General features: G+C 39.1%; 1 protein-coding gene across 8 annotated transcripts in view; it reads right to left on the bottom strand.

The window, feature by feature from the left end:
- Positions 1–26,482, bottom strand: part of ICA1 (islet cell autoantigen 1) — a 148,746-nt gene that overhangs the window by 36,518 nt on the left and 85,746 nt on the right. For all 8 annotated transcript variants that reach the window (XM_081244754.1, XM_081244752.1, XM_081244751.1 and 5 more), the window contains 2 exons: positions 4,925–5,050; positions 3,629–3,727 (listed from right to left, as the gene is read on the bottom strand). In XM_081244754.1, the coding sequence (XP_081100880.1) occupies positions 3,629–3,727; positions 4,925–5,050 (225 nt within the window). The remainder of the gene's footprint in view (positions 1–3,628; positions 3,728–4,924; positions 5,051–26,482) is intronic.

Below are 26,482 nucleotides of genomic sequence, written 5' to 3'. Positions count from 1 at the left end.
GGCTGGTAATTTAAGACAGGTACTGCTTTCCTATAGAAAGCATTTCTTTTAGTTTTTTTCCAAAAAAAAAAAAACTGTTTTAAACTCTTAGTCTAAATTACTTTCTCTAAAACAGCTTTCAAGATAGGGCTAGTCACATTCCATTCCTATCCCCATGACTTGATAATTTCTACCATGTAAAAGACATTCCCGAATGATGTGGAATCAGTATAAAATTAACACACTAATGATAATTCATGCAAAATATATATGTTAGTAGCATTGTAATGAACCAATACATATTTATTGCTTGAAAATATGAGATTAGGGAATTGCTTCTTTTATGGGAAACCACTCAAAAGATAGTCTTTCAACTTTCAACTCAGCTGTTACAATTATTAGATTAAAAATTTTTTTGTTAACTTTAAATTTCAAGGCTAAATTTTCCATAAAGTTAAAATGCTACAAAAATGTATTTATCACGAAATTAGAATGATGAAGGAATATCAATAAATGTAGAATCAATATAGTCAGGCCTGAATAAAAATGTAATAGCTGTTGTCACATAAAATAGTACAACAAAATATTCCTAAAATGTCAAAATAGTCACGTGGAAAAATTTCAAGTTGTGTGAGGTGAAGACTCATTCACTTTTATAATAAAAATATTATACAAGAAAGAATTACACATATTTTCTAGAGAAAGGCTCATTAGAAATAAAACGAACTTCTGGAACACGAATTACATCTCTGTAATTCTGCAGCAAAAGACTCTTCCCTCCAAACAGGATGCACTGAGTGTTTAACACATTAATTATCATCCTTCATCAAGCATAAAACTAACAGTCAGGAAATACAGCTGCAATAGCACAATTATCAACACACTCAGACTACGCCCCGCAGCAAAGAAAGCAAATGGGTTGCTTTTCATTAACAGAGCTTGGCACACCTCCCCAAAGACAATGTTTTCTTTCCAGCCAGCATCCCAAAAGGCATTTAAGGGGCTATTTGCTTAGGTAAATCCAAAGAACAAGTAAATCATGAAAATATTTAATTAAATTTCAAAATATTCATTATTGATATACAGTGCCATTCATATATATACATATGTGTGTACACATATGTATAACTATATGTATTGAAAGATGATTTGATCAAGCCAAAATCTTTTATATAAAAGACTTGTATTTTTAAAACATTATTAGTGCAAAAGGGTTGGTAAGTAAGGTTATAGTCCATGCTTGACTGTGATACATAAGGTATTCATGGTTTTCATTCTCATAGTTTGTGGCATACAATATGATATGCAACGTGCCTCCATCTGTGCAGTAATGGGCTGGGTAATAACAGTGTTCTATGACACGGGTTTGAGTCCATATAAAGAAAGTAATTAGCTACTAGCTTCAGATTCTAATATAACATGTCATCATTGAAAGCCTAGATGAATAGCATTCTAAAGAGATAGTAAAAGCATAGTTTATTTGGTTGACTTCTGGACACTTAACATTCTTAACATTATTATAATCTTATTACACCTTAACAGATGTATTATTACTCCTACCGAATTTATATTACAATGGAACTATAAACTGTTACTTAAACCATAATTTAAGGAAGGCTTGGGGGATGTAAAAGGCAATGGGTAGGGGCTTCCCTGGTGGCGCAGTGGTTGAGAGTCCGCCTGCCGATGCAGGGGACACGGGTTCATGCCCCGGTCCGGGAAGATCCCACATGCCGTGGAGCGGCTGGGCCCGTGAGCCATGGCCGCTGAGCCTGCGCGTCCGGAGCCTGTGCTCCGCAATGAGAGAGGCCACAACAGTGAGAGGCCCGCGTACCGCAAAAAAAAAAAAAAAAAAAAAGGCAATGGGTAATCATCTGCCCAAAATATTTGGAATTATATCTGAAGCACTGCCATCAAACTTTCACTAAATTCTCTGCCCAGAAAGCCTCTAGCATAATCAGCTTGGTCCTCTCTGCAGGAAAAATATCACAGCAAAATTTAAGGAGTCATATTTTCCTCAGCACAGAAGGCCAGGGATACACATAGGATTCTTCTATGCTTGTGGCACAACTTCAGTTTCATGATTTTATACTGTACTTTATATGCAATTAACTCAAATCTGAACCTCTTTAAAACTGTATCTGAGATAGGCATTATCTCATCTTCCATCTGGCCAACTTGTGTTATGTACAGTTGTCTTTCAAATGACTGATAACCTTTGTATTTATTATAATATAAACTCTGACACACATTTATGCCCTAAAACCTGACACTTGCTGCCTTACCAAAGATTAATCCATGGGATTCTGCTCAGGCCTGTGTAAGAAATGTGAGTAGTGTGAGTTATAATAACTTTAATCAATCTGCCTTTGTCGGGATAGCTGCTTCCTAAGGCACCGAAAGCAGCAGTAAATCACAGAGAAGGCACGCAGTCCTTACCAACAGCTGTAACATAGCCAGTGTGATAAGGAAGGCTGCGGGTTTGCTGTGTGCAGAACATCTGGCTGGACCAAGGACGATGCACAAGAAATAAAAGGTCCGTCCCCTCAAGTGCTTATAGTTTAACTGTTTACACTATGCGGCATGTCAGCAAGCACCAATGAAAGAGTAAGTGACCAACTGACAAGGGGATCAGAAAAAACAAACTCGATGGCCGGGGGATCTGTCTGGGGTCAGGTCAGGTACATAACAAGGTGAGGGGACTGTCTTGCGTTCCTCTTGGGACCTCCAATTAAAGGGCCATGGTCTTAAAGTGTTTCTGTCTTAGTACTTTTGTAGATGCAGTGACATTATAAGCATCTCAAAATCAAAGAGGTGTTTTAAGGCAAAAGAAAAAAGAAAAATCTTCTTAATGTTTTGTCAAGCAAAGTGATGAGACCTACTTACAAACTGCCTGAAAAATTAAAAGCAAGGTAATTTCAAGGTGAAGTTTAACTAGTTCTTTCCTGGTCTTTTCCTTTCAGAGATATGACCTTGCAACAAAGCACCCTGTGTTCTGTCACCATTCTGAAAATCCTTTTAGAACCCAAATCACTTCCATATCTCGATATGTATTCACCCTCAGCAACCATTACAGAGCAAAATGATTCCACCTTCAGTTGTAATACTGAGAACCTGACATTTTGCATGTATTCCTTTTGAGTTGAGAAATCATTGAGTTTAATGTTGCTTCTTCAATTAGAAAATATGACTGTAGTGTTAGGAAAAAATCATATTCTATATTGGATGGTACTCACAGAATAAAATGATATTTGTTAGAAGGAAGGGAAGAAAGGAAAATGCCTTCTTAAGTGAGTATATTTTAATTTAATAAGTAAAAAGTAATAAAGTGTACTAGACTTGCACAACTTTCTCTTTAGCAATGTCAAACAAGTATTTTAAAGGAGCAGGGCCAATCATTAGGCTCAAGTTCACCACAATTCATCTCCCAGTAACAAGTACCAAGGTTCAACCTGTGTTTTTGGATGGCTGTGGCTTATCATTGCATTGAATACTGATGTGGTAAAAAAGACCCTACTAGGGGGCATAATTGTCTCTGACATTTAGAGTCTGTTATAATAATGATGCTTGCTTCAATAGACATTGCTGGTGATAGAAACAAATCTTTACTTTTTATAAGATTTTCTAACGGCCTCTCTAGCTCTCATACCTTTAACGTAGTGAATTCATATGGCTGATAACCTTTGAAGCTCTCATGGATGGCTGCCATAGTGTGAGAAGTTTTCTCCCAAAAATGCAGCAGAGTGGTCTGTAAAGAAAGACAGTGAAGCTATTAGCATTTTAAATGCCCAGATCTAATCAGGGGTCCTAGAGAAGTGTGCCCGTCTGTGGCTTTCAAAGTTTTTTTTTTTTTCTAAATATTTATTTATTTATTTGGTTGCACTGGGTCTTAGTTGCAGCATGCGAATTCTTAGTTGCAGCATGTGGGATCTCATTCCCTCACCAGGGATCGAACCTGGGTCCCCTGCATTGGGAGCACGGAGCCTTAACCACTGGACCACCAGGGAAGTCCCTCTGAAGGTTTTCTAAAACACGATTTTGACTTATCTCTGCAGCCTTGTTTCCTACTATGCCCCTACTTACACCCTGTATTTCAGCCAAACTTAATGGCTCCCTGTCCCCCTACAGCTCATGCTGCTCCACCACCTGGGACATTCTCCTCTCCATTCTCTTTGTACTTGTCCCATCTGATCCATCCTCCAAAACCCAGGGCTACTCATTAACAATGGACTTTTGTGATTCCCTCAGTTGATTCCATTTCTCCCTCTTCAAGTCTCCATTGGATTTTGTAGATCTCATTTCACTTAGCACACCCTGTTCTGCCCCTGAGGTGGAGAAAATATAGTCAGACGTTACTGTCTCTGACTTCCTTTCTAAATTTTAAGTTCCTTGAGGACAGGAAGTCTGGTTTTATCCACTGTATATTCTCTACAACACCCAGAGTTTGCCTCCCACCCTCAGTTGGTGCTCCGTAGTACTGTTGATGGATGCCGAGGGCTATTCTGAAGGAACTGACAGGCAACGAGGAGACAAAAGCAAGTTCATTAAATTATGGCAACCTGGTGAGGAAGTGACCATGCCATGAGAATTACAGCAACAATGCTAAGGGAGTTCAGCGGAGGCTTACTGAAGGAGGGGACACTCTGTCTGGTACCTCAGAGTGGAATTTGGAAAGGCACAAGTGGAGAGGGAGAGCACGCAGGCAGAGGGAACCACCTAAATAAATGCAGGGAAGTGGGGAATTACAGTGTATATACAGGGAATAGCTAACATTTGGTTTGATTAACTGTAGGATGCTAAAAAAGAGAGATGTGGGAAGTAAATTATGAGAAAGGCAATCTGAACTTCATTATGCCCAAACCATACTTTGGGCTCAAACACCATTTTTCTGTTATCTAAACCTTGTAACATTCTTGGTCTGCTGCATCAAACATCACTTGGTTACCTGGTATGTTGCTAGCATGTGAGACAAGAGATTGCATCTGCTCGCTCCCAGAAGATCCACTTTTTGACACACATCCATCTTCAATTTGTCAAAGCTTTTTTTGGCAAGGCGAACTTGTGTTTGCACCTATGAAAGTAAAAGAGAATCTCTGAACCACTCAAACTATTTGGTTAAAATTTGTCAGTGAGAAAACACCAATAGCGGGATTATCTCTTTCACGTAAGAAAACACCTTTGAAAATTCCAGGCAAGTGAGAAGACGCTACAATATCCATTCTTTACTTCCAAAGGACCTAAACGACAGTACTGTATATCATGATTTTACAGCAGACTTACCATCCTAGTATTTTTCTCAGTCGAATGGTAGAACTCCTCTCCTCTCAAGGCATTCACAAACTGACCATAGTGGGAAGAAGTCTGGAAACACGCAGGGTGGAAAGGGGATAATATTTGCCTTACTGTTTTCCTATGGTCCTTTGAAGCTGACTTCCCCATATACTCTACACTCTCCTTCCCCTAATGCTAACATCTTACATAATATGATACGTTTGTTAAAAATATGAAATTAACACTGATACAATCCTATTAACTAAACAACAGATGTTATTCAGATTTCACCAGCTTTTCCACTAATGTCCTTTTTTTCTGTTCCGAGATCCAATCTAGGAAATTGTGACACAGCCTAAACAACTATCCCCACTGACAACCTTTCAACTTTTTATTATTGCATATGTACACCAGCAATCCTCCATCCATCCCTAAGCCGTGCAGTAATTCAGGGATGGAGGGAAGGTCAGGAAGATTCAGAAATGTTATTCTACATATTAGTTGATAATAATACAGAAAGTTTTAAAATTTAATACAGCTACATTAAAAATAGTGGAATCAAAATTTCCCCTTCCTCTAACCTGAAGCATCACTATATCCTATTTTAACCAGGGAAAGGTATTCACATATTAATTTATCTCAGATAATTCATGCAGTTGTAGTTACCAGGTAGGTAACTGGGAGTTGGGAATAATGCTGACTCATTAATGGTAGCTCTTTCATCACAGGATACCTCAGGTGGGTATCTCTGGGGACTCGAGGACAATGTCTACATTGATCACCATTATATGATAGGCACCTGGTGACCTGGTACAAAGCAGGTGCTGAATATATATTTGGTGACTGAATCAAGAAACTTTCCAGACCATTTCTAAAGGTAAAGTACCTGAGTACCATTTTAAAGTAGAACCTTTAAAGTAGTCTTAAAAGTGATAGTTTTATTTTTTAATAAAAATAAACATGAAGATTATTTGATTTAAAATATATTAATTTTACCACTAATAATTTATATTCACAGCTTTTAAAATTATAGGGTATTATACAGTAATAGTAGCAATTGACACAATTGTTATCATTTGTAACAATTTAACAATCAAAACAATTCAACAAGATATAATTCAAAATTAATATTATACAATCGACACAAGTGAACAATTAATACAATTCACTCATCACATGTCAGCTTTATTCTCTGTTAGCCTCTGTTATTGCACTCTGAGGGCTGAGGGTAAGAGGCTTCATCAGGGGAAGTAACTGACAGGCAGGGCTGGCATTCTAGATTAGCCTGCCTGACTCCAAAGCCACGCTCTTCTGCTGCCCCAAACGACTTCCACTAACCATTGCAAAATCAAAAACTCAAAATTATGATTCTACCCAGAAGCACAAGTTTTCCTGTAGGCTTCTATGGAATTGGAAAATAATCAGGCAGTACATTTAATACCATATTGAATAGGGTCTTGTTTCTGTAGCTGTGTAAAGCATTTCTTAAGAATTCCTCTGTATTCCTAAGTCTACAGAGCTTGGAAAACCAGCAAATGAAGCCATCCAGCTCCTCTCAAAGCACCCCATGAGCTTAAATAAATCCCAGAACTCGATCATTCCTCACTGTGGAGTGGAGAGACTCTAGGGAAAGCTACTGGGGCGTGCGGACTATAAAAAGAGTTAGGATGTGTTAAGTATCAGTGATTTTCTGCCCTCCTTTGAGAGGAATAGGGATGATACAAAAGAGAAAACCCAAGTTCCTGAAGGGAGAAGTGGAAGAGTGTGGAGGGCAAGAAGTTTAAGCAGCTGAGAGTTTCACTGCAGGTCCCCACTGGTTCACCCGTTGTTCTAGCCAGGAAGAACACCGCAACTGGGATCCTGAGAGGCATCTGTCTTTACCCTTTCTTTCTGAAGGGGGAGGAGATAAATACACGTGTGAGCTTTCATGTATGCATTCATTCAACACATGCTTAGTGAGCGTGAGCGCCTATTATGTGTCAGGACCAGTGCTCGGCGTTGGGAGGTCTGTAAAGGAATGAGACACATAGCAGGCGGTCAATAAATACTTAAGAATGAATGCACAGAGGCACAAGGACCCCTTAGTCTTTTAGAAAAGACAGGCAAGTTAGCAACTATATTATAGTACAATGGGAAAAGTAAAACAACAGAACTAAGAGTGAAGACAGAGGTAGCACAGACAAGGGAATGATTAATGCTGGGGGTGGCATGGGCAGGGGTGTTGATCAATGACATTAAAACCCCAGCTACAGGCTTTCTAGTATCCACACTCTTAGCCCTGTAACTTTGTAGTCTCCTCCCACTCTGACACTGGGCTTGGTATGTGACTTGCTTTGGTCAATGCGCCAAATGTGATAAAACTGGAAGCTTGGGGAAAAAAATGCTAGCATGCTTACACTTTCTCCCTCCCTTCTCTGAGACTGCCGCAAGAACATGCCCAGGTCAACCTGAGAATGTGCCTGGGCTGGCCAGTTGGAGAGGTGCTGAGGCTTGTGCATGCAAGAGACACGAGGAGGAGAGCCCAGTGGTCCCAGCAGATCAGCCTTTGGCAAGCTGATGCCCAGACATGTGAAGGAGGCCAGCCACGGTCAGCAGAGCTTCTCCCCTCCCCACAGCTCACGGGTGAGCCCAGCAGAGACCAGAATTGCTGTGCGAACCCACAGACCTGTGAGCAATAAGAAATGCTTATTGTTTTAAGCCATTGAGTGTTACAGTTGCTTATTTCATAGCATTATTGGGGCCATATACATAACTGATATAAACGGTAAGTAAGGGGCAATGAAGGCTTCTGAGATGGCGAGATATCTGAGGTGAGTCTTAAGGCATGAATAGGAGTACATAGTAAATACAAGGTAGCCATAAGGCTGCCCTGCTTATGCCGAGGTTCTAGATTTTTCTAATTAAATACAAATTACTTTTCTGTGGGGATGTGAATTTTGCTTTTTCCTTTACATTAACATAATCAGTTACACATAGATATTCTTTTATCTTAGAAGAAAGCTTAATTCTTTTATAGATATTCTTTTATCCTAGAAGAAAACTTAATTCCCTTGCTTATAACACAAAGCTCATGAATTAACATACATTGAAATGTGCCCTAATTTAATTTTGTTTGAATTTTGTAAAGTAATTTTAGAAACCTAGAAGACGACTTCAGCACTTGACCCAGTGAGTTCTGAAAGGCCATATGCTTTGTGTGTCAACAATGATTATTAAAATACTTAATGCACTGCTGAGTTGCCAAATGTTGAGCCCTTTCCCTGCCAAACAAGGAGGATGTTACACTGTTGGGCATTTTGAATACGGCAAAGTTCATTTAATATTTTGTGCTCCATGTCTGTTCTCTAAAACACATTTCCAGTCTGCAGCCCGAGGACAAAACACCAAGGACACAGGCGAGCATAGGCCACCATCAAGAGTCTAATTTCATATGCTTCCAGATGTACTTAAGTAAAAAATGTTTTGATTATTATTCCTTTCAATCCCAAATAAATTATATTCAATTACAGAAACATCTTGAGGAGCTCCTGTAGTTTTCAAGGTTCTTTAAAAAAAATCTTCAAATAAATGTATCTTTTTTTATTTCTTAATTGTACTCCTGTTGCCCCAGCTTTGTTCTTTTATTCTCCAAGCTCTAGGAAATGATTACATATATTTGACCCACTTTAGCATGGGTCCTGCCTTCCCAAGGCTGCAGAAATTCAATTCACCAGAGAAAGGAGTAATGTCCTGTGTGCCAAAACTACAGGGCACTTCTCTGTACTTACTCGTCCTAACCTGAAACTCTACCTCTTAGCCCCAACTTGAACTACATATGATGAAGCCGAAGCTATTTGGACTCAGTACAATCTGGCCTCTCCATTCAGTGGGAAAAGTCTTCATATTACTACACAACCAAATAATTTGAGAGTAGCTTTGCATTTTTTTCCTAGTCTTTTCTTTCCTTTAAAAGTAAAATAAAGCCACACCCCCCATCTTACTCTTACTTTTACATTGTCTTCTAGAAGATGGATTTGCCTCTGTCCCTCTATCCACTCACTTAGTAAATATGTACTGAGTGTCTTCCACGTGCCAATAACAGCAAGCAAAATAGAGGCCTCATGATGACAGTCCAGTGGGCATTTTCATAGCAGTGAGGAAATAACTACAAACTGAGTGAGGTGATCAGAAGGAAAGCCACGCAGTTCCATAAGAATGATTTACCAAGAAATCTGAACAAGAGTATGTTCTGGGAAGTGGTGCTCAAGCTCTCTTCTGAAGGACTGAGCATGGTTAATTGTGCAAGGACAGAGAGCTCCAGCAGGGGGAGGAGGATGTGCAAAGGCCCTGGGGTAGAGGGCAATAAGACAGGCCCCAGAAAACTAGTGCAGCTGGATTGCTGAGAGCAAACAGAAAGGTGGTATGAGATGAGGCAAGAGAGGTGGGCTGGGGCATATCTCAGGGCCTTGGAGGTGTGCTCAGGATTTTAGTTTTTATCCTAGAAGCAGTGGAAAAACATTGGAGTCTTTGAAGCAAGGAAGAGATAGAACCCTATTTTCAGTTAGAAAAGATCACTCATTGCAGTGTGTGGATGGATTGGAGGGAGATGAGAATAGATGAGGATAGATCTAGAGTCAAGGGGAGAGATGATGGTAGCTTTAAACTTGGGTAGTGATGCTAGATATGGAAAAGAATGCTCTGATTGGAGAGATATTTAGTAGGTAAAACAGACTGGACCTGGTGAGGGGTTAGATGTTGGGGGTATAGAGGATGACTCCTATGTATCTGACCACCCCAAGCCCAGTATCACTGTCTAATTTTCCTTTTCCACCAGGTGATTCTACTCATGTCAGTTCTTGTAGACACCTCAGACCACATCAGGATTCTTGGCTTGCTTTCTCAACCAGTTCTCAATACTCCTCCCTAATTAACTTGATCTATTCACCCCTATCTATGCATCCTGCATTCAGAGAAAAATTTTAAGATCAGAGAATAGACGAATTACTTCTTTTGACTTTTAGGAAGGTGCCACAAGAGAAAGTCTAGCCTATCTGAAGTCACTTGGAAAACAGAAGGTCAGATATTTGGCTTCATTAAAAGAAGACTGTTTTTCTGAGGCCAACATACTAAGATCTCTAGAAGGTCAGATGATCAAACATCTTGCTGAGTCATTTTACTGGACCTGATTTATCCTATACTTATCCATTGATGGTAGGAGCAATTCTGACATTGTATTACGCACAGAAGTATGTATAAGTGACTGGGTGTGCACCATGCATGTGTGTGGGCAGCCACGTGTAGACTTTAGGAGCTATCTATTTTTGGTCTTCCCTTAACAAAACCCTCACCCTGCTTTCAAAAATGTTCCTTTTCTTTATTCTAATAATTCAGCTTAAATGGGGGTTGTTGGTATGCTCTTTTATAGACCACCCCTCCACTCCTACTGACTGGCCCAGGGATGAGCACCTTAACCCAAGTTGAGTCAGTCACAAGGCACCATGGATGCCTGATTCAGGGAAAGGCACTTGGTTCAAGCTGGACGAATCAGAGCCCTTCCTCAGGATTTTTTAACTTGGAACTAGAGAAAATAAGTCTCAATCCTTTTCTAGGGACTTCCTGCACTAAGGGCAGGAAGTCGTGGCATTTGAATTTCCTGTGGTATGATGAAAATTGGTCTGAGAGAATAAAGGCAACATATAGAGAAAAGCATAGAAGAGACAGAGTCCTAGTGGCATTCAAATTCCTGGGTCCCGCTGTCCTTCCTATGGTCACATGAGATTTCTCCCTTTGCCTCTATTAATTCAAGTTTCTGCTATGCGGAACCAAGCACTAATACAGGCTGCTCACTTTTGCCTTCTTGGAAATTCATATGAAATGTTCTATGATAAGGATCTTTTTTTAACTTTGATTATTCCAGGGTTTCTAAAATTTTCTTTAAACAGAGAACCCTTCCCATATTTCATATACCACCTATTACATGCAATACATTTTTTAGGGGGGAAATCCCTGTTTTACAGAAGAAGAAATCACGACTTAGATACTTAACTGATATATAAAAATTAGAATCAAACTCAGGTGTGTTTGGTTCTCTAATTGATGCTCTTTACATTAATCCATGGGACACAGGGTAATTGATCTACCATTGACCACGTAACTCACAGTGTTCCAAGTCTATGACATGCACAATAGGTGCAGGTACCATTTCAGGAATCGACTATGCTGGACTTATCAATTTAGATGTAGGCATCGGGAGACTCCCAAGCCACATAGCCTGAATAGCACTTCTATCAGAAATCTAAGGCTGTTTAGCTCAGACTCCTCAACAAAGTGGAAAGAAACCCGTGCATCAAATTCCCTTAGGTGCACAGTGGTCAGTGGATTCCCTGATTTCTAGAGGAAAAATATGCAGAGAGGTTATCTGTTTCATTCTGTGCCTAGAAGCTGATGCCAGCACTGTTACCACCACTAGCATCACCACCACCACCATCATCATCATTATTTCTTTTTTAAGGTTTAATTAAGTTTTTAATAGGGTAAACATTAATCTTTTTTTTAAACATTTTATTGGAGTATAATTGCTTTACAATGGTGTGTTAGTTTCTGCTTTATAACAAAGTGAATCAGCATACATATACATATATCCCCATATCTCCTACCTCTAGTTTCTGCTTTATAACAAAGTGAATCAGCTATACATATACATATATCCCCATATCTCCTCCCTCTTGCGTCTCCCTCCCACCCTCCTTATCCCACCCCTCTAGGTGGTCACAAAGCACCAAGCTGATCTCCCTGTGCTACGCAGCTGCTTCCCACTAGCTATCTATTTTGCATTTGGTAGTATATATTAGTCCATGCCACTCTCTCACTTCGCCCCAGCTTACCCTTCAGTACTTTTTTTTTTGCAGTACGCGGGCCTCTCACTGTTGTGGCCTCTCCCGTTGCGGAGCACAGGCTCCAGACGCGCAGGCTCAGCGGCCATGGCTCACGGGCCCAGCCGCTCCGTGGCATGTGGGATCTTCCCGGACCGGGGCACGAACCCGTGTCCCCTGCATCGGCAGGCGGACTCTCAACCACTGCGCCACCAGGGAAGCCCAACCCTTCATTACTTTTAATCAGCTTTATTTATGAGGCAAGATTTAATTTTAGGTGTACAACTCGATGAGTTCTTGGACAAACGTATACAATCATGCAACTACCATCAGAATTATGATATGGAACATTTCTATCACTCCTTAAAGTTCCCACTGCAGTCAATCCCTTCCCTCAAGTCCCAACCCCTGCCAACTATGAATCTGCTTTCTGTCACTACAGATTAGTCTTTTCTAGAGTTTCATATCAATGTAGTCTAGTTTTTTTTTTTATGACTGGATTCTTTCACTCAGCTCAACCCCTTGGAGATCACTGTTGTTACGTGTATTTACAGTGTGTGCTTTCTTATTTCTGAGTAGCATTTAATGGTATGGATACAGCGCAATTTGTATACTCATTTGGGTTGTTTCCAATTTTAGACTATTTTGAATAAAACATCTGAGCATAAGGTTTTGTGTAGACATGCTTTTAATTCCTCTTGGGCAAATATCAAGGAATAGGATTCCTAGATCATACAGTAACTGTAACTTCACTTTTATAAGAAACTGCTAAACTGTTATCCAAAGTAACTATATCATTTTGCATTCCTACCAACAATGAATCCAAATTCCATTGGCTCCATATCCTCTTTAACACTCGGTATTTTCTGTCTTTTAAGTTCTATCCATTCTAGTGGATGTGTAGTTATAGTTATTATAATTTTAATTTGCATTTCTCTAATGACTAAAGATGTTGAAGTTCTTTTTATGTCTTATTTGCCACTTATATATCTTTAGTAATGTGCTTATTCAAATCTTTTGCCTATTTTTAAAAATTAGGTTTGTCTTTTTATTACTGAGTTATGAATTCTCTATATGGATAATATAAATCCATTATCAGACATAAGTTTGAAAACATTTCCTTTAAGCCTGAAACTTGCCTTTATTTTTCTTAAAAGTGCCTTTTGAAGATAAAACATTTAAAATTTTGATGACATCTAATTTACCAAATTTTTCTTTTACCTAATTTCTCTTTTTGTGCCTTTTTTTTACCAAAACATTCCCTAACTCAAGGTCACAAAGACTTTTTCCTGTGCTTTTTCTTCCAGAAATTTTGTATTTTCAGCTATTACATTTAGATCTATAATCCATTTCAAGTTAATTTTTGTATGGTATGAGGTATGGGTATAGGTTGATTTTGTTTTCCCCACATGTGGATATCCAACTGTTCCATGTGTTTAAAAACTGTCCAACTGCCCATTGTATTGCCTTGGTTGGCACTTTTGGCAAAAAACAACAAGCCATTATATGTGTGGGTCTATTTCTGTACTCCCTATTCTATAATTTTGATGTATATGTTTATCCTTATACTAATACCATGCTGTCTTGATTACTGTAGCATTATAATGAGTCTTTAAGTCAGGTAGTATAAGTCCTACAATTTTTTTCAGAATTGTTTTAGTTATTCTAGGTTCTTCATACTCCTACACATATCTTAGGGCTAGCTTGACAATTTCTTCAAAAAAGCCTTCAGGATGTTGATTAGCACTGCACTGAAGCTACAGATCTACTGGGAATTGACATCTTAACAATATCTTCAGACCAATGAACACAGTATATCTTTTCATTTATTGGATCTTTAACATTCTTTTAACATTTTGTTTTTCAGATGTTAGTGCACAGATTTTGCACGTTTTGTTAAATTTATTGCAAAGTATTTCATATTTTTGATGCTATTCTAATTTTTATAAATTTCAAGTACTAATTGTTCATTACTAGAAATATGGATTAATTTTTGTAAGTTGATCTTATATCCTGTGACCTTATTAAATTCAATGATTAGTTTTAAAAGCTTTTTCTGAAAGATTTTTCAGGATTTTCCCTCTCTACAATATATCTATGTAGACAGATCTATGTATATATATCATGTTGTCTGAGAATATAGACAGTTTAACTTCTTCCTTTCCATTTGTATGTCTTTATTTACTTTTCTTGCCTTATTGAACTGGACAGGATAATGTTGACTAGAAGTTGATGTGAGCAAACATACTTGCCTTATTCCTTATCTCAGGGGAGAAATGTTTAGTCTTTCATAATTAAGTATGATGTTAGCTGTATGTTTTCCATATATGCCCATTATCAGTTGAAGATATTCTCTTCTACTCCTATTTTGCTGAGAATTTTTATCAGGAATGGATATTGAATTTTATCAAATGCTTTTTCTGGATCCATTGAGATGATCATATGGTTTGTTTTGGTCTATTCACCTAGTAAATTACATTGACTGATTTTAAATTGACCTCCATTCCTCAGGTAACCACATTTAGTCAAGATTATATTTATTTCTGTTAATAGTCCTTGTCTATTTTGTCTAATGTTAATGTGGCCACTTCAGATTTCTTTTGATCAGGATTTATAGGCCATATATTAATGCATCCATTTACTTTTAATCTAGCTATATCTTTATATTTAAAGTGAGTACTGAGACTATTCTCAGCTCTGTCTTGCTTTTTTAAAAATCCAATCTCTAACTCACTTTTCTCCATTTTATCTATAGAGAACTATATGAAACTTAAAAAACATTACCAGTAAGAGGAATTGGAGTTAGTCTGGCGTTAAAGTGAATCCTCTCTGCTTCAGGATAATCCCAATTTTTCCCCAAGTTCCTTAAAAACCACCTATATAGTAATCAGTTCTGGATTTGATTAAGAATCAAAGTATATTAAATTTTTGAGTTTTAAAAATTCTCTTTTAAAATAGGACAATATTTGCTTGTTATATTATTTCTGGCATCTCTGATTTCTCAAACCTTACTGGCAGTATTTCTGTGCTTGGATACATGAGTACTTTGTGGGACATAATTTATCTAAGTCTGGTGACTAAGTTATTTAAATACAACTAATACACATTAGCCCCTTTCATGGACTGAGCCTCAAGTTTTCCTCAAGAGGTCCTTTCTATCCTTTCCAGTTTTAATACCACCTCCCTTAATGGAGGAGAAAGTATAATAGGAGTTTAATAGTTCTGCTTTCTTTGCTTTTGCTATTAAAATTAAATCATCCAAAATTATTTTCTAGCTCTGTCCACAGTAAAGGTCTAAATATAATGGCTAACTCAGAGCAATGAGCACCCCTAGCACCCAGATCATGGTGTCTAACTATCATATCTCTCTTAAAGGAATCAGGGTTCCTTGTTGAAATGGCTGATTCCAGGGTTAGGGCAGGAAACATATAAGACGACCCTGAAATATTATGCTGTATAAGAAAGCAAAGAAGACTACTATCCGGGTCATGTCAAAAGGATTCAGGAGTCAACCTGAAGAAGCTCTCACTAGCTGAAGATGAGACAATTTGAACATCAATAAAGTATTATCAGCAACAATTAAAACACATCCAATATATTTAAATCTCTGAGTTCATAATGATACTTAAAAACAAGGAAATGAACAAATTAACTGAACACCAAAAAACCTCATTGGGCACCTGTAGAGAATGCCAGTGAACCAACTCAATATTTTGACAAAGAACCAAACATTTACCCTGACTTTCCTATCAAACTGTACTGATCTGGTAGTCGATGAGGGAAAGTTACTCATTACTGAACCATTCAAATTTATTAATGAAGAAGAAATACATAATATATCAAACCATCTGTTCCTAATAGTGGGCCTATCTTCACACTCACAACAGTTTTGTTGTTATCAGGATGTTTCATGAACCTCAATCATTCCAAGTTTTAGCCTTACTGATATCACTCTTACTTCTAAGTTCCTTCTTTCCTCCCAAGAAATATTACCGAGCACCTATGGTTCTAGGTGCTGAGCATAAGCAGGAAATAAAGTCTCTGCTTTCATGATGGTTACATTCTACTGGGTAAAACTGGACAATAAACAACAAAAGTAAATCTATTGTTTGTTAGATGGTGAAAATAAAGCAGCAAAGGAAAGATACATTTGCAGGGTTGGGAGGGGTGATAGAGGAGTCTCTTTTAAATGGAATAATCTGGGAAAAGCTTCCTGAGAGGTGATTTTGGACCAGAGATTTGGAGGAAGTGAGGAAGCAAACCATGCTGATATGGGGTTGGGGGTGGGGCGGGAGTGGAGTACTCTGAGCAGAAACAATGGTGAACACAAAGGCACCAAGGCTGCTGTGTGCTTGGCTTCTTCAAGGAACTGTGGTCATAAGTTATATGCTTTAGTTACGTTTAAGGTAGGCTAGGCTAACCTATGATGTTTGGTAGGTTAGGTGTATCAAATGCATTTTCAACTTATGATATTTACGACTTATGATGATTTTATTCGGACATAATACCAATGTACGTTGAGGAAGATCTGTACATGTTTAATGCTGCAGCTGTGATGGTTAATAAGCAGTATTTTGCCAAAAACAAGGAAGATGTGGTTATCATCTTACTTCATTTCCTCTTAAGCATGCAGTTTGAACTTCAACAATTCAGGATGATAAATAAGCAGTGATAATTTTAAGGTTTTTCATTAATGCTGAAATTACAGATAAAATTGAATCTTTTGGCTAGCATTCCCTTTACATGAATTAATAAAACTTAATTCAAGACAACAATTTTGGATCCACCTGTGTAATTAGGACAGGCACACATGTGGCTGACATAATCTCAACTCATTTATACACTTTCATTCAGATACTCATTTTCAGATACTAATAGGAAAAAAAAGCCAATTTCTTCCCTACTCTGCTCTTCACAAGTTCAAGTTTATAACATGTTCTGATCATGAGTATAAAAGTTACCTAGGAGAGTGGAGCACACCAATGCCTCAGGGTGATGTATAAAATATTGTATAAAATATTGTACTAGGAATGTATAAAGTACTGGATGAATGCTTTCATCAAGTAGTTATCTCAGTGAAGATTCAGGAGAAGTAGAGATACATACCACAGTCTACACTCTTCCAGGGAAGAGAGTTTTAACTCTCCTTTTTTTTATTTCACCTAATCATGTGTTCCAAGTTGGGTGAGGAGAAGAAAAAGGAGTGAACACATCTGGAGGGCAGTGTTTTACAAATGCTTCATACTGCAGTTCTTCAAAGTAGGCAAAATTATCCTCATTTGCATAGAAGGAAAAAATGAGGTCCAAAGTAATTTGCCTGAAACCAAGCAGCCAGTAAGAGAAAGGTAAGGACGTGGCCTCGGTTGGATGCTGTCTCATTTTGTATAAAATACAGACTCCACACCCAGACTCTGCCTGCCAGGCTGCAGCCCATCTGCCTCCTCTCTCACATCACCTCCCAGGCACCATGTGATCTGGGCATACAGAGCTGCCGGTCTCCAGCTACACCAAGACAAGCCCACCCCCACCTTCTGCAAGATTCCTCTGCCTGGAAAGCCCTCTTCTCCTTGTTGTGCACATGGCAACTCATGCTCACATTTATGGTTTCCACTCAAAGGTTTTCTCCTTTGAGAATCTTTTCCTGTAATTCTCCTCAGCTGAGTTAACAGCTTCTTCCTCTCTATAATCAAGGCACTTTGCAAACTGGCTTAGGACCCAAAACTATGATAATTGCTACCTGCTCCCATGTAGGCCCAGCTACCCTCTGGACTGTAAGCTGTATGAGGGTAGAATTAAACTATTCAGTTTTATAAGGCTAAGTCTACATGCCTCCAGGTAGCAGGTAAACAAAACAACGAATGAATAAAGAGAGGACACCAGAAGGAGGGAACCATCAGGCCTTGTCCTCCCACTATATGTAATATGTATAACATGTTCTGTTTGCTCAATTACCGTTAGACTTTCCCAGACACCATCCCTCTTCCTCAACCACTATCAACCACCACTCACTGATTAGGTATAATACACATGCACATATTCTCATTTGATTCTCACAACACGCCTACACCATAATTTTGTTTCTATTTCACAGAGAAGGAAGCTGGTTTTCAGAACCATTAAGTAACTCACCCAAGCTTACTTGATGAGCAGGGGAGGGGCAGGATGTGAAAGCCCATGCTCATTTCACCAAATCACTTTGCTTTCCTAATTGTAGCAAATCTCAAACCAGTGAGGTTAACTGTATATTACCCAAAATGGGATGTCAGCACTTAACCTACTACTCTATTTTCCTTGTCAGCTTGTCAACTCATTACATCAAAATAATCTAACATGTTAAAAGTTTGCAATTCTGGCTTCTTGTTTTAAAATACAAACCATGACTCACTATACAATACATTCATTCACATAGGAATCAAAGAGGAAAAGGTTTTCTATTCTCAAGCGCTTGGCAAGTTGAAATAAATATGTTTAAATTGATTCACAACTATGTTATTTGTGATTTGCAGATATAGTTCAGATTAGTTAGCTATCACACTGCCCCAAGTGTCTTTTTGTTTGTTTGTTTTTAACATCTTTATTGGAGTATAACTGCTTTACAATGGTGTGTCCTTTCTGCTGTATAATCCCAAGTGTATTCATGTTTGCTCAGCTGGTGATTTCTTTTTTTCTGTTTTCTGTTTTTAACTTAAGAAAGCAATTCTGTCATCAGAAAATTTAACCGACTGGCTTCACTTCCTCTTTCAGGTCATTAGTGGAAGTATTAACTCAGGTCACAAGACAGAACCCAGGACACCCGCCTTATCAATTTCTCTCTAATCTGAGAAGCACACACTTCAGGAGACAGTAAAAGGCTATATTCCTGTCTCTTTATCCCACTGATATTTTTGTATTTTATTGAGGTTTTAAACATATGTCATTATTCCTTTTCTTTTCACTACTATTTTATGGATCATTTATTCATGTCTATGTGCCACGTGAAGGCTGGCAAGTTTGCCTGTGTCTCTTGTCTGCCTAAGCTAACCTGCTTGTACTTCATATGACAGTATATTTTTATTATACTTATTGATGATTCTGTAAGTAATCATAACTCAGAAACACAAATCAACTCCTAAATCAATAGGTGAACTGATGTGCTAAGAACTACCTTGCTTGAGGGGTTGTGTTAATTCACTCTGTTGTAGGTCCTGGATAAAGTGAAAAGGGAAAAAGATCAATCCTCTCCCTTTGTAGACATTTTGCTGCCCTTGAGTTCCAAAGTGTGGTGGACCTGGGAGTTCAGGGCAACCTGGAAAGACCTTCTCAAGAACAATACTGTCACTGGTTCCCCAGAACGTCGAGGGTGAACCCAGGCTCTGTAACCGGCATACATATCCTTTGTGATCTGCCTCAGATCCTTGCCTCTCTCTTTCATTCTTTTTTTTTTTTTTTTGCAGTACGCGGGCCTCTCACTGTTGTGGCCTCTCCCATTGTGGAGCACAGGCTCCGGACACACAGGCTCAGCGGCCATGGTTCACGGGCCCAGCCACTCCGTGGCATGTGGGATCTTCCCGGACCGGGGCACGAACCCGTGTCCCCTGCATCGGCAGGCGGACTCTCAACCACTGCACCACCAGGGAAGCCCTCTCTTTCTCATTCTTTTCTCCAGCAAATCTTCCAACTTGTTCATTTCTCCCAGTGTGATCTCTCAGCTCATAAAGTGGTTTCATCCTCTTCCTCTTCACATGTTGTTCCCATTGATGTCATATTTCTTCTCCCTTCTTGGCCCTTCACAATCCAGCTTGTGCCACATCTTCTAGAAAGCACAGTTGGATCCCCAAGTCTGACTGCAGATGCTCCTCTTTTTGGGCCCCAATGGCACCTTATTATACACCTCTACTATCTCACAGGACACATCACATTGCATGGTCATTGTCTTTTTTTTGTTTGTTTGTTTTGCGGTACGTGGGCCTCTCACTGTTGTGGCCTCTCCCGTTGAGGAGCACAGGCTCCGGACGCGCAGGCTCAGCGGCCATGGCTCACGGGCCCAGCTGCTCTGCGGCACGTGGGATCCTCCCAGACCGGGGCACGAACCCGTGTCCCCTGCATCGGCAGGCGGATTCTCAACCACTGCGCCACCAGGGAAGCCCGGTCATTGTCATTTTAATTGACTACATTCTTCTATATTCTGCAGTGAGATTGTGGCAGGGACCATATCTTGATTATGTTACCCTGGTACCGATAGTAGGAGCTAAAAATGCTAGTCAAATAAATTGTTTTTAACCTGGTGCATAGTAATATATACCATCACACGCTTTGGGTCTGTAGCTTCTACTTTTATAGTCTGATGACTGACATTCTCTCACTTTGTGTGTGTGTGTGTGTGTGTGTGTGTGTGTATTTAAGAAGAAGACATTGTCACAGTAATTGTATGCCAAGAAGGGAGCTGGTCCAGCTCCTTCAATTTCCCATCAGTCTAAATCTTTAAAACATTTTCTGTGTTGAGATTTGACATATTTCTGTAGCATTTCTTTGCTCCTTCCTGCTGGAAATCACCTCATTCCAATTTTTTCTAGGTCAGCTCTTCTGGAAAACTTGGGTTTTGTGTTCTTTGTACACACCTAATTCATTAGCATTTTGTGTCATTTGGTGATTCCTTTTGTTATAGGCCTGAGAACATCTCAGATTTTCAGTTGATGGGCAAGTGCTCTTGTGGCTGAGGCTGCCAGATGTCCATCAGTATGCATGTGCCCTTCTACAGTTTCCAGTCTCCCCTCAAAATAGGTGTGGCCATGGGACAAAGTTCTCTCCAGCAGCATGTGAGCACAGGTAACACGCACCATCTCCAGGCTTGGCCTAAAGCCTTTCTACATGTGCTCCTGCAGGCTCTATCTCCTTTTGGGATGACTGGGATCTGGGATGTCCACATCTAGGGGACACTGGAGACATACCTAAGGACTGCAAAGCTGCTGTCATCCTGGTCCCTAAACGACTTGGAGGAAGAGCCATTCCAAAAACCTGGACACCTGCCCAGTACTATTTGGTGAGCAAAAACAAAACCAAAAAACACTTCTATTGGCTTAAGCCATGGAATAATGGAATTTGGGGTGTTTATTTGTACCACAGCCTAGCCTAGGCTATTCTACCTAATATAGGCACGACTTTAAGAAAGGTTCGTTAAATGCCAAGATGCTAGAAACAATGTTGGAAGCAGGTTAAAGTCTATTAGTCCCATAGACAACTGTCAGCTATCCAAAGATATGTTATTTCCATTACTATTTTGATCATCAACAAGAATGTCATCAGTAATATCAGGTAATTACTAAAGTGTTCAAAAATTCATTTTAGTGCCACTGAATTTTTAAAGAAATGTTTTAAAGCAACCATGGTGGGGCTGGGGGGAGTGTGCTAAGTGTTGGGGGGGTGAATTTGAAAACACTGAAATTGCTGGAAAATTCTTCAGTGCTTTTTGGTCATTAGAACTGAGAAGCCTTAGATGATGCTCTGGTGAACTTCTGATGCTCTTAGCCCAAGTTACCCAAACTAGCTCCCAAATGCTTAATATATGTTCCTTGGAATGGGAGAAAGTCATTTTTCATATTTTTGTATAAAAGAGGTCTCTTGATATTTAGGGCTGGAAGATATTTGCCTGAAATGGTGAGGAAATTGGAAAGTGGGATATGTAAACAAAAAAGACATCCCTCATTAAAATGGTCCTTTTCTTTTTAAAGTGCCTATAAATAATTGTCGCTAAAATTCATTTCAGTCTGTGCTTTCTTTCAGGTATGCTCTGTGCTTCTATTCTTCCCTTCCTCTCCCCAAACTCCTTAATTTCAGCTTTTTTTTTTTTTTACTATTTTACTGAGGTATAGCTGAGAGTGCAAAATATGAAGCTAATAGCTCCATATACTTTTAAATATGTATATACCCACATGAGTACCACTCAGAACAATATATAGAACATTTTCAGCGCTCCAATAGGCTCCTTTGTGTTCCACTTTGGGCAATACCTCCTCAAAAATAGAATATTTTGACCTCTATCACCATGGATTAGTTTTGCCTGATTTTGAACTTCACATAAAGGAAAGCATATACTACACATTCTGTGATGTCTAGTTTCTTTCACTCAACATCATGCTCAGGAGATACATCCATATATTGCAATCTAGTAATAGTTAATTCTTTTTCATTGCTCTGTAGTATCCTAGTGAATGAATAACACCACAATTTATCCATCTTACTGTTTATGGACATTTGGTTTGTTTTCACTTTGGGGCTATTATGAATAACACTGCTATGAACATTCTTGTATATGCATTTTACATGAACACTCATTTTCCTTGGGTGTTTGCCCAGAAGTATACTATTTTTAGTAGGTAACGCCAAATAGTTTTCCAAAGTGCTTCTATCAGTTAACACTTCCACCACCATGTATAATAGTTCCAGTTGCTCCCTATCCTCATTAATATTTGTGACTGTCAGTTCTTCTAATTTTAGCCACTTGGGGTTTTAAATTTTTTATTTATTTATTTAATTTATTTGTTTCTGGCTGCGTTGGGTTTTTGTTGCTGCACGCGGGGCTTTCTCTAGTTGCAGCAAGCGGGGGCTACTCTTCCTTCCGGTGCGTGGGCTTCTCATTGGGTGGCTTCTCTTGTTGTGGAGCACGGGCTCTAGGCGCGCGAGCTTCAGTAGTTGTGGCACTCGGGCTCAGTAGTTGTGGCTCACGGGCTCTAGAGTGCAGGCTCAGTAGTTGTGGCGCACGGGCTTAGTTGCTCCGCGGCATGTGGGATCTTCCCAGACCAGGGCTCGAACCCATGTCCCCTGCATTGGCAGGGGGATTCTTAACCACTGCGCCACCAGGGAAGCCCCATTTGGTGGGTTTTTAGTTTCACTTCCCTGATGGTTAATAAGGTAAGTACCTTTGCATATTTGTATTGGCAATTTTGATAACTTCAAGTGCCTTTTCAGATTTTTTGCCCATTTTCAACTAGGTAGTTAGTATTTTTCTTTTTGACTTATATAACTTCTTTATATAACTTCTTTAAGTCCTTTTTTGGATATATGTATTGCAAATATCTTCTTCAGTCTTTATTTTTTCTCAGTGGTATCTTTTAATGCATAGACTTTTTAAATTTTGATGAGGTGCAATTTATTATTTTCTTTTGTGGTTAAGTGCTTTCTGCCTCCTGTTTCAAAACTCTTTGCCTCCCCCAAGGTCATTCAGATATTTACCTAGGTTTTGTTCTGAAATATTTGTTTTATTTTTGGACTTTAAGTCTATGATCTATCTCTCATTAATTTTTTTTTTTTTTTTTTTTTTTTTTGCGGTAGGCGGGCCTCTCACTGTTGTGGCCTCTCCCCTTGCAGAGCACAGGCTCCGGATGCGCAGGCTCAGCAGCCATGGCTCACGGGCCTAGCCGCTCCGCGGCATGTGGGATCTTCCCAGACCGGGGCACGAACCCGTGTCCCCTGCATCGGCAGGCGGACTCTCAACCACTGCGCCACCAGGGAAGCCCAATCTCTCATTAATTTTTGTGATATGATATGAAGTAGGGGTCAGGTTTATTGTTTTCTATATGGATAGCTAACTGTCTCCGCACCATTTATTTAAAAGCCCATTATTTCCTCTAATTAATTGCAGTAATGCTTTTGACATAAATCAGGTGACCATATATGTGTGCATTTTTTATGGACTATTTAGTCTGTTCCATTGGTCTACTGAATTATTCTTTAGTCAAAACCATACTGCCTAATTACTTTAGCTTTATAATAAGTCTTAATATCTAGAAATGTAAGTCTTCCAGCTTTGTTCTTGTTTTTTAAGATCACCTTGGCTATTCTATGTCTTTTGTATTTCTATGTGAGTTTATAATCATTCTGTGAATTTCCTATTGGGATTGTGATTGGTGTTGCAATTAAGATCAGTTTGGAGAGTTAATGACATCCTAACAATGTAGAGTCTTCTGATCCATAAACATGGCATATCCCTCCCTTAATTTAAGTCTGCTTTAACTTTTCTAAGCAATGTGTTTTGTTTTTTTTTTTGCGGTACGCGGGACTCTCACCGCTGCGGTCTCTCCCGTTGCGGAGCACAGGCTCCAGACACGCAGGCCCAGCAGCCATGGCTCACGGGCCCAGCCGCTCCGCGGCACGCGGGATCCTCCCGGACCGGGGCACGAACCCATGTCCCCTGCATCGGCAGGCGGACTCCCAACCACTGCACCACCAGGGAAGCCCCTCTAAGCAATGTTTTATAGTTTTAGTAAGGTAGTCTTGAATATCTTTGGTTAGATGTGTTCTTAGGAATTTGTCATTTTCAGTTTTTAAATGTGGCTAAGAAAATAAGACAGTGCTTAATCAAGAAATGTGAGGCATTACTAGTATTCACATCACCTTGCATAAGAGGTAAAAAGAGCACAACTCAAAGGCAAAATAAATATATAATATAAGTATAGTGAAAACTACCTAGAAGGTTAAATGTTAAAGTCTCATTTTCTAAAAGTTGAACATATCTGAGCATAGTTATTACTGAAGCAATGTTCTTTGAACCTACTTCTCTATGATCTAGTTAAAGTTACCACTAGCTACTTGCATAGCTTATGTTAGAAAAATTTAACGCTCCAGTCAAATGTCTTTCATTTGTTTTGCTGTGTTATTCCCTTCTTCACCCCCTTCTGGGCTTTCACACAGCTTACAACTCTGCCAGGAAAATCCTTGCTCTCTCCTTCCCCTTTTCACCTGGCTACCAACTATACTAACAGTCTTCAGCTTGAATCATAATATCTCTAAGAAGCCTATCCTGACCCACCAGACAAAATTAGGCATCCCTGCTATGTGCCTCAACAAAATCCTTCAGATCCTCTATCCTAGCACTAGACTCTGCATTTTGACTGTTTGATTATTGTCTGTCTCCCCTACTACACTATGAATTGTATGAAGACAAGGGTAGCAACAGCCTTATTCACATTTTATCTTCAGAGCCTTGAAGATAAAAGTACCTGGCATATATTAATTGCTTGATAAATACTTAAAGGAATTACCATGAAATCTGGGCAGAGCAGAAGAATTGACTCTTCTCTTTTCCTCCTTGAAAACTGGAATAAATAGAGACCAACCACTAGGCTATCCCAAAGTGAAATCATTAACAAAATTCTCATTGCCCCTGAAATTTTGGTATGGGTATTATACTTCTTCCTAATTTTTATTGTTGGTAAAACATAAAGTAATGAAAAAATGAACTAAAGGATTACCTTGAAAGAAGACCATTCTTCCAGAATAACCAGCAGATCTAGTATTCAGGATTTATCCTATTTTTAGAAATGTTTTATCTTTAAAAATATAATTTTTGTTTGGTGTGTTATGACTCAATTTTTTACTTTGTGTTACATAGCTCCTTTTGAAAGAAACCCACTGTCACTACAAGGTTGGCAAGGTAAATGAGAATTCCTACAAGGGAGATCGTATCCCTGGATGGTTTATCCCTGCCTGCATCACCACTCATGTCTTCAAGAAATAGCCCCCCAAATAACAACAGTGGCATGTACAGGGACTTGCAGTGACATTTCCCTAATTTTCCAATGCGCAATGAAGATAGACTAGACCCTCTAACCATAGCTTTCCTAAAACCTTGAAAGGGGAAACAGAGAAAAGAAGCTACAACTGAACAGACTGATTTACAAGATTGAGTTTGTTTTTTTTTCAGCTCTTGGTCTCCTATGGGGAGTTAAGGAAGATCAGTTTAGCAGCCATCAAACAGAGACTGAATAAAGGAGGCAAGAATATACAGTGGAGAAAAGACAGCCTCTTCAATAAGTGGTGCTGGGAAAACTGGACAGCTACATGTAAAAGAATGAAATTAGAACACTCCCTGATACCATACACAAAAATAAACTCAAAATGGATTAAAGACCTAAATGTAAGGCCAGACACTATCAAATTCTTAGAGGAAAACATAGGCAGAACACTCTATGACATAAATCACAGCAAGATCCTTTTTGACCCACCTCCTAGAGAAATGGAAATAAAAACAAAAATAAACAAATGGGACCTAATGAAACTTAACAGCTTTTGCACAGCAAAGGAAACCATAAACAAGATGAAAAGACAACCCTCAGAATGGGAGAAAATATTTGCAAATGAAGCAACTGAAAAGGATTAATGTCCAAAATTTACAAGCAGCTCATGCAGCTCAATATCAAAAAAACAAATAACCCAATCCCAAAATAGGCAGAAGACCTAAAAAGACATTTCTCCAAAGAAGATATATAGATTGCCAACAAACACATGAAAGAATGCTCAACATCACTAATCATTAGAGAAATGCAAATCAAAACTACAATGAGGGCTTCCCTGGTGGCACAGTGGTTGAGAGTTCGCCTGCCGATGCAGGGGACACGGGTTCGTGC

Source organism: Mesoplodon bidens (genome assembly GCF_964165515.1).
Source record: "Mesoplodon bidens genome assembly, chromosome: 9".
Taxonomy (NCBI): domain Eukaryota; kingdom Metazoa; phylum Chordata; class Mammalia; order Artiodactyla; family Ziphiidae; genus Mesoplodon; species Mesoplodon bidens.
This window is presented reverse-complemented; position numbering and strand designations above follow the sequence as displayed.